A 13,146-nucleotide genomic window follows, 5' to 3' on the forward strand; every position below is an offset into this window, starting at 1 on the left:
TGAATGGACAAATGCCTCATTACCAATACAATGACAACATAAAGAACCACGCTATAGGCACAGGAGGGGTGTACCCCAACGAAACAAGAGGGCCTGGGGAGAAACACTGGTCCCCTTTCATACACAAATAATACATTAACACTAATTAATATCACTTTGTGCTCCAGTGCTGAGCATGTCCCATTTTAAAAAGCGCTCAGAGACAAAGAAAGCCCCATCAAAACACACCCATAGTGTCCGTGTGCAATCAGTACTGACTATATAATGTTTCTGTAAACGGACGTGGAAAGATTCAGTTTAAGGTAAAGAATGCATGATTGGCAGATTATGGAAGATTAAGGATAAGAATCAAGTTTTGACAGCTTGTAGTGGCTACATCATCCCTTTATAGCTGCCTGAACCCATATTATGACATCATAACAACTGACATCATAAAAAGACTGGATCTCCTAATGACATGAATGCTGTCTCATCACATACCACCAAGTAAGATGCTTTGCATATATGCTTTACACATGATGTTCAACAATGCACTTGAACAAATCCGTCAAGTCAAATCGAGGGAATGCAGATTGTGAACGTTTTCTTTAGAAACAAAAAAGTACTTACACAAAATAATTTCATCCAAATTAAATAATATTAGCTTATCAGACCACATTTTTAAATGTAGAATTATTAGACTGTGAAGCTTCTATAAAGGACTCTGTTATTCACTGGGATTAATAAATACTGGATCCTCAGAGGAAAGCTGAATTTATGAGTTTCTAACACTTGGAATATGTTATAAATGTATACTTGGTTAAAAGCTTAAACAGAAAAATCAATCTGAAACAGGTATGATCTTTGAACCATAAAAGCTGATACTGCATGAAGAAGCAGTGACGGAAACTGATAAAAGCCAAGAAGGGCAACCATTAATCTGACTAGTGTGTGTGTGTGTGTGTGCTATATTGACACAAATAATACAGTACAAGCATCAAACAATTCCGCTGTCTGTGAAGAAGTGTGAGGTTTGGGTTTCATTAGCTCTCAGTGTGGCTTGAAAGACACCGTACTGAAGGCCACAGATAAAGAGAGGAAAAGCTGTGATGGAAGGGAGCTGGTCAGGACTGGGGTCAAACCTGCACGACTGGTTTTGTGCAGTCTCTTGTAGCAGTGTAACAAAACATCCACGTCAGCTTTTTAACTTAGCTGTGAGTGTTTGCGACAGCTCTAAAGATTTTATTTTGGTCAAAAAGGGAAATCAAAGGATCCATAATGATAACAGAAAAGCAACTTAAAACTGGGTCTGAAAATTGTGGTTAAGGAATCTACTTGTCCCTTAACTAACTGTCACTCACGTTTTTGAAGATAGACTTGAATGTGCATGATACAAACCTACATTTGTATAATTCATGACTGAAAACATTTTGTAACATGATTTTGATGTGCCATTTACATGGTAATGCAATGTCTGATTTTAAAATGGGTTTTAAAGGATGAATTTTGAGATTTTATTTTTTCAAGTGATATATAACTTCTGATGATTTTTAAATGTGATAGAGAAAGGCAACGAATAAGTCTTTTTTTAAACAAAGGTCAAAACTCCTTTTGTAATGTAGATTTCTGAGGGTGCACTCTTGTCATAAATTAATCTATTACTTTTCCTACATAATTTTTAACAAAGAATATTGGTAAAATATATATTTGGGAGTCTTAGACCTTTCCAACGATATATAGTTTGTCAAGATTAGATTAGATTTGATTGTAATATAGTATAGTCACCGTAGGCGTCCCATATTCGGGACGGGGTGACAGTTAATATTCCATGCACATTTGCTATCCAGAGCTACCAGTTTATCAGAAAGATCAGTAGTGTTTGCAAACAACTTATTAATCAATTCCACCAGTGGGGAAAAAAAAAAAAAAAAACCTTCAATTCAACATGAAACATGATTTGCATTTTACAACATTTGTTGTGTTTTCAAGGTAAAACAGGATATTTACAGTAAAGACATAAAATGTTACAAAATATATTTTCATTTCAAATAAATTCTGTTCTTTTGAACTTTCTATTTATTGAAGAATCATGAAAAACAAATTTCGAGGATCTTTTCAGCACTCTAATAACAATAAAAAATGTTTCTTGAGCATCATATCAGTATTTTAAAATGATTTCTGAGGAATTATGTGACACTGAAGACTGGAGTAATGGCTGCTGAAATTTCAATAAATAAATTACATTCAAAAAGACATTTAACTAGAAAAAAATTTAATTGTAATCTTTCACAATATTACTGCTTTTAATGTATTTTTGATTATACTGTAATTGTAGTCCTGGTGGTGTGCATAACTGTCCTCAAATCTTACTGCTGAATGTTTGAATGTTAAAAATAAATAAATAAAATTAATTAAATAATTAGAAATCACATTTATGAAAATTTAATAAAATTTAAACATAATTTCATTTCAAATACAATGCACAGATACATTTTTTTAAATAAGAAATCCATTTCATGTTGACTTTAAAGACTGCTTGAATAGAAAGCTAACAATCTAAAAACATTTATAAATAACAGAAACTATTACAAATAAACTATTTTTACACTCCTAGTATATCCCTGTGGGGGAATGGTCAGGTTTCACTGGATTCACTAGACTTTCCCCTTAGGCTTCAGGGTAAAGGGTTAGTTCTGTATCTGTGTCAGACACACCCTGATCACTGCAGAACACGCACAAAAGCCCTACAAGGAAAGATCAGGTGTTTCCTGGTGGACGCGTCACACTTTTTTTCTTTTCAACCTGTGATCTTTGTCCACGGTCCAGGAATATCTGGCCGATTGTCTGAATCACTCTGAAATCTGACACCAGTACCTGACAATGATGGATCAGGAGTGAGGCTTTGTAGCAGGGGTTAACAGGTGAACTGCCCCGGGAGACTTCCGGTTAAATTAATGAAAAGTTACAGGAGGAGAGCAGGTGCACCAAATAAAGGTTTCATAATTTGCACCCCTTTCCCCAATTCTGTATATGGACATAATAAAAACAAATTGGGAGTCTATATTGCATTGCCTTGCTGCAGCTCAAACACTATCAACACCGAGATCATGAGCTCGAACACCAGGAAAAGCGAGAACTGATAATATGTGTACCTTGAACGCAATGCAAGTCACCCTGCAAAAAATCTTCTGCAACATGCATTAAGGTGAACGCATTAAGTGATATATTTCATTACAACTGAGAGATATTGCATATTTACAATACATGTTTTTTGTGTGTTTTTTTTTCCATTTCGTTTGACAATTTTTATAATTTTAACACAAAATGAATATCATTATTATTAACAATATTCACATTTATTACAAAAATACTGTTTGCTATATAGTTATAAATATGCATTTAAATAAAATGATGTAATTTTCTTCTTGTGTTCGTTTAGTGATTAACACACTGGGATGCACAATAAACATCGGCTGATAATTAATGCGCATCTCGTTCATTATCAGTGTGGATTTGTGCAGCTTGTCTGTGATCAACGGCTCTGTGTAGTAACAGCTGCTCTATGTGAAATCGCGCATCCGATGGAATTTACCGCTGACTGAAGAACCAGCTTTACTGACGACACGCGCATGAATTATCGGCCTATATATATTGTGCACCCCTATTATTTTTACCTTTATTTTTATTTCAATTTTGTCTTAAAAATATTTATTCTAATTTGCAACAAAAATCTTTTATGTTGAAATAATGGTTTATTCAAAAAATAATTACCCCAATACAAAAAAAAAACTATATAAATATCGTAATATATGATATATCATCAAACACCTCAAAATTTAATCAGTATCACCCTGACATCTATGTATTACACTCAAAACCACTGGGTATCATTTAACTTTAAACTGTGCTGATGAAGCCAGGTATGTGAAAACCAGAACTGGTCATAAGCAATTTTTTAAACCAGACGCAATGCAAACTCACATTTCTCTCCCCAGCCAACACTCACAAAGACTCTTGTTACTTAAGCAGTGGCACTAGCCGAACCATGAGTGAATGGAGTGTGATCGCATATCCAGCCCAATACTCCCCCTGGATCTGCACATGACTTGTTTACCTGCCCTGAGGCACTGAGAGACCTCAGCAGTGATGTAACATACAGTTTAATCAAGGAGATGCAGTAATGGAAACAGAAGACAATACATTACAAAAAAGAACCAAGAACAAAAATGTTCAAGGGGTGTTTTTGTTTAAACACCACAAAAGAAGAAAAGACTGCTCACATGGAGTCTACTTGGGCTTAAATACTCTTTTTGTCCATCCCATCAAATCTAGGTTGTGTTGGGGTCAATTCAACAAACCTCCCACCTAAATGAGAGGGGAAGAAACTTCAGCAGGGGTGCATTGTGCCCCAAACTAATCCTGTTTCTGAGACTAATAACCAAAGAAAGACACAAAGCTCCAACAACATGCTACATGGTAGCTTACACACTCACAGCAGGCAGCACCAAACAATACAATGTGATTTAATATTAAATGATTTGTCCTTCAAAACGTCTTTAATCTATGTTTTAGGTGGGACCTGTTTTTATACAGTCTACGAGTGGGACACATCAAAGAGATCAGCCTCTTTAAAAGTAGCAGGTTTGTTAATGAAAAAAAACAGATGGTAAATTTGTTCCATTGCTTTCTATAAAGATTATCAAAAAAGCAGATTAGCAAGATTAATTAGGAGATGAGAAAGAGGGGGGTGCCACAGATGACTTTGGCTGTATTAAAAAAAAAAGGGGGAAAACATCCAGTCCATTCCATCCTCATTGAACCAGTGGCCACTGGAAAAATGCTTGACCATCAATTCAATACTATTTGTTCTCAGTGTAATCAGTGACACACATGGGCAGGGTGGTTACGATGACATCACTGGTTTGGTCTTTTTATGATCGCTAAGGTAACAGCACACAATCTAATCATACAACCTGAAAGCTGTGGAATACTTTTAGGGCAAAATATCAGAACAATACCAAAGCACAAAGGCTGAAATATTGGACTGAACTGATGTAATATAAATCCACCCTTGTGGTGACACTATGAGAATCAGGCTGAACTGAGCAGTCTGTCCAAGCCTGAAAAAAAAAATCATTTTGCATACAAGCCCAAACAACTTGGAAATACTGAGTCACCTGCAGCATAAGTGGCCATAAATATTACAAAGGTCTTTCCTAACCTGTAAAATGATATTAACAGCTTTCCCTCTGTGAAATATCTCCACCAGAGGTCAAAATAAAATAATATGAATAAACAAATGTCAGTTCATATTTGTGGGATTAGCATAACTGCTGAATTTCTATTACTTTCTCATTTGTACCAATTACTATCTAAATAATCATTTACAGGAAGGCACAGTTAGAAAAAAAAGCATAATAAATAAAATTATGACACACAAACACACACACACACACACACACACATATATAAATATAGTAAATGAATTCCCAATAAACTGAAATAGTTGGGGTTTGACAGATAACGTACATCTAAAACGCAAACAAAGGTATTTCCTGTTGCAGCATATTTAGAGAAATATTATATATAACACTATCAGAATAACTGAAGTCCTCAAAAGAGGAAGAGCTCGTCATAAACACTGGCTGTATCTCTTATCTTAGTACGCTGCCTACATAGACGGTATTATGTGACAACAAACACGCATGTGATCGCGCTCAAAGATGCTGTCTAGTTAGGGAGCTCACTCGGTTTTCGAGCATCGCGAACACCGAAACTACCTGCAGACCGAAACCAACAGAAACACACCTGTCTGCGATACTTCCCTTTGTTTTATAGGAAGTTAAAGGCAGTTAAGCAGAACCGCAGGGCGACAAGTAGTTGAATATTACCTTTTGTGAGGTTTTATGATGTTTTGAAATGAATTAAATGATTTTAAGCTAACGTTAGTCTTGCTACATAAAAAAACGAAAATTGGTGAACACGTCGCGTCGTTTACGTTCTCACACAAAATAATAAATTACATATTACTGTCCACCGGTCACATATTATTAACAATTTATTTATCCATTTAATGGTGAAATAAAACTAATTCCAACAACTCACCTTAGAGTAGAGTTCAGTCACAGACATGATCCCAAATACAGCTGCACCCACCAAAACTAGTTACATCAGCAGACGTAAGGTTAAAATATCTCCGTTTGAATACGATGATATTCCCAACAAGTTTTATAATCCAGGTTTTCTGTGTCCTGTCACCATTCCATGTCGTCCCGGTGTGCGTGTTTGTACTTTTGAACTCCCTCTGACGGCTAATGCTAGCGCGTTAGCCGCGCCTGATCGCGGCAGGTGTATGTTCCCATAAATGAAGATGAGTTTGACAAGCCCCTTTCATCTCCTCCTCCACATAAAAATCAAGCATTAAAATAAACGATGGCCACGACAACTCACTGAGTTTAGTTTAATGACTTAAATGAACTAGTTAAATGAGAGAAAAATGTGTAAATGTCAAAATGCAGTAGTTGCTGCCCTCCCTTCTTCCCTTCTCCATTGACTCTATCGTGCTGACTGACATGACCGCAGCAGCAGAGGCGCATGGATCAATGGCACAGTTCAGTGTGTCTACAGCGACACCTTCTGGTCAATTACAGCACTGCACGAAAAATAACATGCTCATTGCTCCCGGAAATGAGAATGCCCTGATTAAATGCTGAAGTTTCAAAGAATGTCCGCTTGTTTCTGTTTAAACAGCAATGCGAAAATATTACTAGAGCTTTTAATAAAAGCGTTTGCCTTTGTAAAACTGTCGTTTACAGTGAAATTAGTTCTCAAAACCGAATGAAAACAAATGCAAAGCTACAAGCACTTGCCTCATATAGTTGTACATGAGATGTAATAAATATACATATGTGTGAATGACCAATAACGATGCCAAAAAAAAAAAAAAAAAACTTCTCGCAAGAAGAGGGACTAAGGGGGTCCTGTCTTGTTACATGACATCAAAATTGTTTTCTTATATATAACTATATGCTCTACTAGGTTGTTTCACTAGCTTACACTTGGCATTATGTGCCATGTATTGAAAGCTGAATTTGGGTCTTATGATACATTTTTTTATGTTGGTCCTCACTTGTAAGTCACTTTGGATAAAAGTATGTGCTAATTGACTAAATGTAAATTTAAATGTAAAATAGCTGCAGCTTATTTTGTTTGTTTTTTAATAAATAATAACAAAATTTTTAAAATAATAGTTTTTTAGAGATCATGTTCCTTTCTCTGGGCAGCTATATCATTCATATTTGCCTTTAGAGCAATAAATAAATAAATATATTAAAAAGTAGAATTCTAAAGTATCTTTTAAATCATAAATTAATTATTATTATAATAATAAAATATTTTATTTATCTGTTTATATATCATTTTAATGACTTATTAGATCCAGACCAAACAAATACATAATAATCACATAATTGACCCACATGTACTATTCAGTGTGGTTTTGTCAGTCATTTGAGAGCATTTTAGTCTTAATAAATGATTACTCCATGAAATAATAAATTTTTTGCTTTAATGTTTTCAGCTAGACATTAAGACATAAAATAGTCTACTATTAGTACACAAACAGTGTAAGCTATTAAATACAAAGAAACACATCATTGCAGTGCACCAAGATGACTGGGCCTATTTCACTGTGATAATACAATGTGAAGTTTATCAAAATATTATATATATATATATATATATATATATATATATATATATATATATATATATATATACAGTATATGTACTTTTATTGAGTTTCTCACAAATATCTGAAAGCAGAAGCTGCCTAGAATAATCAGATAGTGTGCACTGTCTGCATCGTTAATCAAAGACACAAGGCTGAGCAACACAGCAGCCTCTCTGTACTCTTATCTGCAAGTAGCAGAGTGAACACAAGCCATGTGTAGACCACAGGATGAAACATTTATTCAGAATGAGAATACCTAAGTAGTGTAATGAGGACATTCAGGATGTGTAAATGTGTTTAGCTGTGTTTACCCTGTTTTGTAAATTTTAATTGATTTATTTATAAAGCTGGAACCTGTAAATCTTAGTGGACCACATACTGTCATTCAAAAGAATTAAAGAGTACCAATGCCTGACCTACCTTGACATACAGTTCATATTCACGCATTTTCTCTTAAAAATTGTGCCAATATCCACAGACACAATGATTATCGGCGCTCTGAATTATTCAGATGTTGTATATTCCTCATGTCAAGCTTAAAAAGATTGTATATTTACTCTGCCGAATTTTGTAGTTCCAAACTGGCTTGGGTTAAAAGATAAACCTGTCTGAACAGCCAAGTGAGAAAATGAGACAAAAATGACATAGACCAATTGCTCCACACCCCTACCACTCCTAAGTAAGGTATTATGTGTTGACTAACTTCTTCACCATACACAAGCTGTCGTGGTTTGTGCAGCGTCAGAAGTTACCCATACACTCATTCACCCTCTAATCAATTAACCCAGCAGCTTACCGGTCTAAAACCCTGTTGTTAAATCATTAAGGAAAAATGTATATAGTTCACTGTTATTTTTAAACCTTAACCGTTTGACCTCTACTTGTTATTATGTAGTGTACAAGCTTAATAGCAACCCTGGACATCTTTCCATTGTTTTTAGATTAGATTTGATTTGCAAAAAGAGGACACTATTCATTGAAATGATTGGCTTCCTTTAAGTAATTAACTTTTCAACGTGCAAATATCTACCTCGAAACAAGTTAATCCAGTCAGACTTGTCTGAATACAAACTTCAGCACATGGAGAATGAATCTGATCACAGATCACACAAATGTGTAAAACATACAATGTATAGTTATTCAGAAACGATCAAGGTATTTAAGCATGTAAGTTCACAGAAAATTCCTTATTTTTCTTTTTTAATGTATTTTCTATTTTTATATCATTTTTAGAATATTTCATACTTATGAATGTTACTTATGTTGTGAATAGAATTGGTTGGAATTATGCCAACTGAGCACCAAAGCTGGAGCAGGGGCGCTCTCGTCTCCTGAAGGGATGGACTGCCATGGAGCCAGATATTGGCCTTGAAAGGATTTCCTGAATCTTCTTATTGTACTGCTCCTGGTACAGCAGACCCTTCTGGAACTCGTATTCTTTCTCAGCTTCTTCTGCTTCACGAATGCGCTGGCGGTACAGCATCTGAGCCAATAAATCAGCCTGATATTCCCGAGTGGCCTCCCGTAAACTAGAAATTAGTGAAAGAAAGTATGATTTTTTAATGTCTTGGTGTAAGTATGATTAAGTTTGACAAAACTTTGACAAAAACCTACCGATTCTTTTCTTCTTCATCCAGCAATTTGTTCTCTTGAAGGATTCGGTCAAGCTCTTCTCTTTCTTTGAAAGGCTCAGCCTGTTTCTGCATATTCTCATTCACTAAAGAGAAAAATAGCACTTTCAAAAAAAAATAATGTATAGATATAACATGCTACCATTTGGTAGCAAAAAAAAAAAAACAAGATTAAAATTTTTTTTGCCAGATACTTTTGCTCACTAAGATCATTTATGCGATCAAAAATGCATTAAAACGTAACATTCTGAAAAACTTTTATTTTTGGATGTAATAACTATGTTATTATTTGTAATAAATATATAATAAAATGTATATAATTATATGTATATATTACAAACTTTTTTTTGTTAATTTTAAAATATACTGACATGGTTTTCAAAAACAGTAATTATTATTATCATTAAATAATCACCTCTTCTGCTTGATAGTTTGTGGAAACCATGATACATTTTTTTTCAGAAATCTTTGATGAATGGAAAATAACCTCATTTTTTTAAAAAGATGTTTTTGTGACATCACAAATGTATTTATAGCAACGTCAATCAATTAAATGTGTCCTAGCTTAAAGTAATAGTTTATTATGTGTGTGTGCTCTTGTTTTTGTGACATATCAGGACACAACTCTGTATAATGACATGGGTATGACACAGGTATTACAAGGAGAGGGTGACTTATGAGGACATAACCCACGTCTTCATTTTTAATAACACTTATAAATCATACAGTATTACTTTTTTTGAAAAAGTAAAAATGCACAACGTTTCCTGTGAGGGTTAGGTTTAGGGGTAGGGTTGGTGAAGGGCGATAGAATATACAGTTTGTACAGTATAAAAAAACCATTACGCCTATGGGATGTCCCCACTTTTCACAAAAACAAACGTGTGTGGGTGTGTGAAAATGGCTGATCTTAAAGCAATTTCCTTACACTTCTCTTGGATCTGCAATCGACGAGTGTCCATGACATCCTTCATGAGTCGGTCCCTCGCTGCCTTTTCCTGACGCCACTGTGCTTCCCTGCGGGCCCAGGCCTGCTGCAGCTCTGATTCAAACAGCTGCTCCGTCTCAGCTTCTTGCCGTTTCTGCTCTTCTAGCTGCTCTGCCAGATGCTCCCGGTACCTGCGCTGCTCCTCTTGACGCTCCAGCTGTTTAGTAAAAACAATGTATGCATAATGAGAGAATTAAAACAATTGTAAGTGATGGACAAAAATGGCCACAGTGTGGGCTGAAATCTAACCTTTTTGAGGACCTCATCTTGCTTTTCATCTCGCTCTTCATTTGTTAGTTGCTCCAGGATGCTCATATCCAGTGCCAGCTCTTCCTGCCGATCTCGCGCCAGGCGCTTCATCTTCAGCCGAAGCGAAAGGTCCAGTTGTTTACGTCGTTTCTCCTGATCTTGAAGCTTCTGTCTGTGTTCTCTCTCTGCCTCCAGGCGAAGCATCTCCCTGTGCTCTCTCTGAGGAGCACAACGTTCAACAGAGTCAGTCCCACAGCTTCAAAGTTTTATTGTATTTAAAAAAAAATGTCATCCATCAAGGCATTATAATGTTCGGTTTGTAAAATGTATAAACATTTCTGAGATTTGCTAAAGATTATATTTATAAGTGAGATACTTTTTTATTATTTAGTTTTTACATATCATTTTTAATAGTATAGTTGTATACTTAATACTTTGTAAATACATTTAGATTATTTAAAAACATCAGTTCTAATATTTATATTTATTTATATGTAATAATATAATAAGTGTATATTAAATGCCATATATATGATTCAATTAAAAAAAAATCTCTAATATTGGCCAGTAAACAATATGGTACAGACATATTGTGCATCCCTATAATAACTGTGGGTTGATTTGATTGGTTCATCATCCTGTTATATGCTCAGTACCAGTAACTGGGCCTCCTCTTGCTTCAGTTGCTTCGCCTGCATTCTCTGCTGCTCAGTCGTTTCCATCTGTGCCTGCAGGAATGCCTTTTGCTGGAGATTGTTCTCTCTCTGACGCTGAACCTCATGGTTATGACGCTCCTCTTTGGCCAGCCTGTCGCTCTCCCACATCTGGACGAACAGTCTGTCTTCTTCTTGTTGCATCCGTTGCACTTCCTCCTTAGTTCGGATCTGAGCTTCACGCTCAGAGCAGACCTCATCCTGTCTGCGCATCATCTCCACGGCACGCAGCTCCTCACATTGCTCTCTAAAACACAGGAAGATTGAACATCTTTTAGTCTGCATCAAAGTTCAAGTTTGTCCAACCACTAATGATAGGGCATTCTTACCTGAATAACTGATCGAGTTTCTCAGCTGCAAGTCTTTGTCTCTCGCTCTCTCTTTTCTCTCGAAGAGTCTGGGCTCTTTCAAGCATCTTAGCTTGCCTCTCCAACACTGTCTCCTTTTTTGCCTCCATCTCCCTGAAGATCTCCCTCTCCTCTGACTCTAGCAGCTCACGAAGCCTGTAAAAAGAGCCAAAGTCATACAACTATACAATGAGACGATTTCTAAATAATAATTGAGATTATTCCATTCAGACCTTTCCCTCCTTTCATCAATGTCCATCTGGTACTGCTCTCTTGCTTCCTGTAGACGTCTGTTAATGGTGGCTGACACCATCCTGCGGTGTGTGTTTTTTTCCCATCGCATTCTCACATCACAGGAGCTTTGATCCTTAGTAAACTCCAGCACTTCATTCTGGATTGCCTCCTGTTTCCTCCTCCTCAGAAATAGGTCATCTACGTCTTTGGATAAAGGATGTTTTGCTCTCTGAAATGCACATATTTGAGTTGAATAATAACACAAGCAAAACTCAATAATATGCATGTACATTAAATATCTGCATATCATTTTACATTTACATTATCTTTAATTATCGTAACTATAATTATTTTGAAAGTGATTGACAGGAATATTGATTGAAAAGTTTGAAAGACAAATTTTACAGTAAGTTGGAAAGAAAGATAAAACTTTTCATGTAACGTTAACGTTACGTCTATGATAATAATAACTCACCAATGCCACTGAATGTCCAGGTCCAGTTACTTCCCGACATCGTGTCCTGTTTCGCTGGGATGTCAACATTTTTTTTTTTATATATATATATATATATATATATAACGTTATATCACTTTCTTAGAGTCCAGCTAGCTTTAGATATAACCACCAGCGTAGTAGTGTTTAGGGAACCGAACTGATGTTGCCATAGCAATGACATGCGACACAAGTCTACTTTCAGCTCCTGTTATGTGATAATTACGATGGTGATTATGACAACTTATAATTATGATTTATAATACATTTAAATACTAAAATTAAATGTCGTATTACAAAAAGTGCCTTAATATTATGAATGTGAATTTATTTGCAGTGATCACCGAGACAGGGTAGCTTTTATTTTGTATAGTTTTCAAGCGCAGGAAACTATACAAATTAAAAGCCCTCAAATTTTATAAGACTTTTTATTGCTTGTACGAAAATAATAATAATAATAAAAACCCAGGCAATCAAACATTTACACATCTTATCCTAACCAATATTACTTAAAAACTATAATAAAAAGTGTGGGAACATATAAAATAGCACATCTAACTTAAATTCTAATTTAGTTTATATATCTGCTACGATGTTTTATTTTTAATGGTCCGGTGGTCTTAGTTACTGAACAGTTTTACAGTACAATTCGAACGAAACAAACATGAAAGTACCATAAAATAATTAAGTTAATACAAAACCCTTCCCCTCATTTTTAAAGTCGCTGCTAATGTCAGCTTTTATTTGAAAAATGATCTCTCCGAACGCTTCCGGTGATGT

The 13,146-nt window shown here is 35.4% G+C and overlaps 1 protein-coding gene across 1 annotated transcript; it reads right to left on the reverse strand.

Annotated features, from left to right (window-relative positions):
- Positions 1 to 8,894: 8,894 nt before the first annotated feature.
- LOC113064275 (cilia- and flagella-associated protein 53) lies at positions 8,895 to 12,417 on the reverse strand. Its single transcript, XM_026234959.1, has 8 exons — positions 12,349 to 12,417; positions 11,873 to 12,102; positions 11,622 to 11,795; positions 11,236 to 11,539; positions 10,580 to 10,798; positions 10,271 to 10,487; positions 9,326 to 9,428; positions 8,895 to 9,240 (listed from the first exon to the last, which is right to left on the reverse strand). The coding sequence occupies exons 1-8, from the start codon at positions 12,415 to 12,417 to the stop codon at positions 8,997 to 8,999; spliced, it is 1,560 nt and encodes a 519-aa protein (XP_026090744.1). The 3' UTR covers positions 8,895 to 8,996.
- Between the last annotated feature and the right edge of the window lie 729 nt (positions 12,418 to 13,146).

Source organism: Carassius auratus, chromosome 46 (assembly GCF_003368295.1).
Source record: "Carassius auratus strain Wakin chromosome 46, ASM336829v1, whole genome shotgun sequence".
NCBI lineage: Eukaryota > Metazoa > Chordata > Actinopteri > Cypriniformes > Cyprinidae > Carassius > Carassius auratus.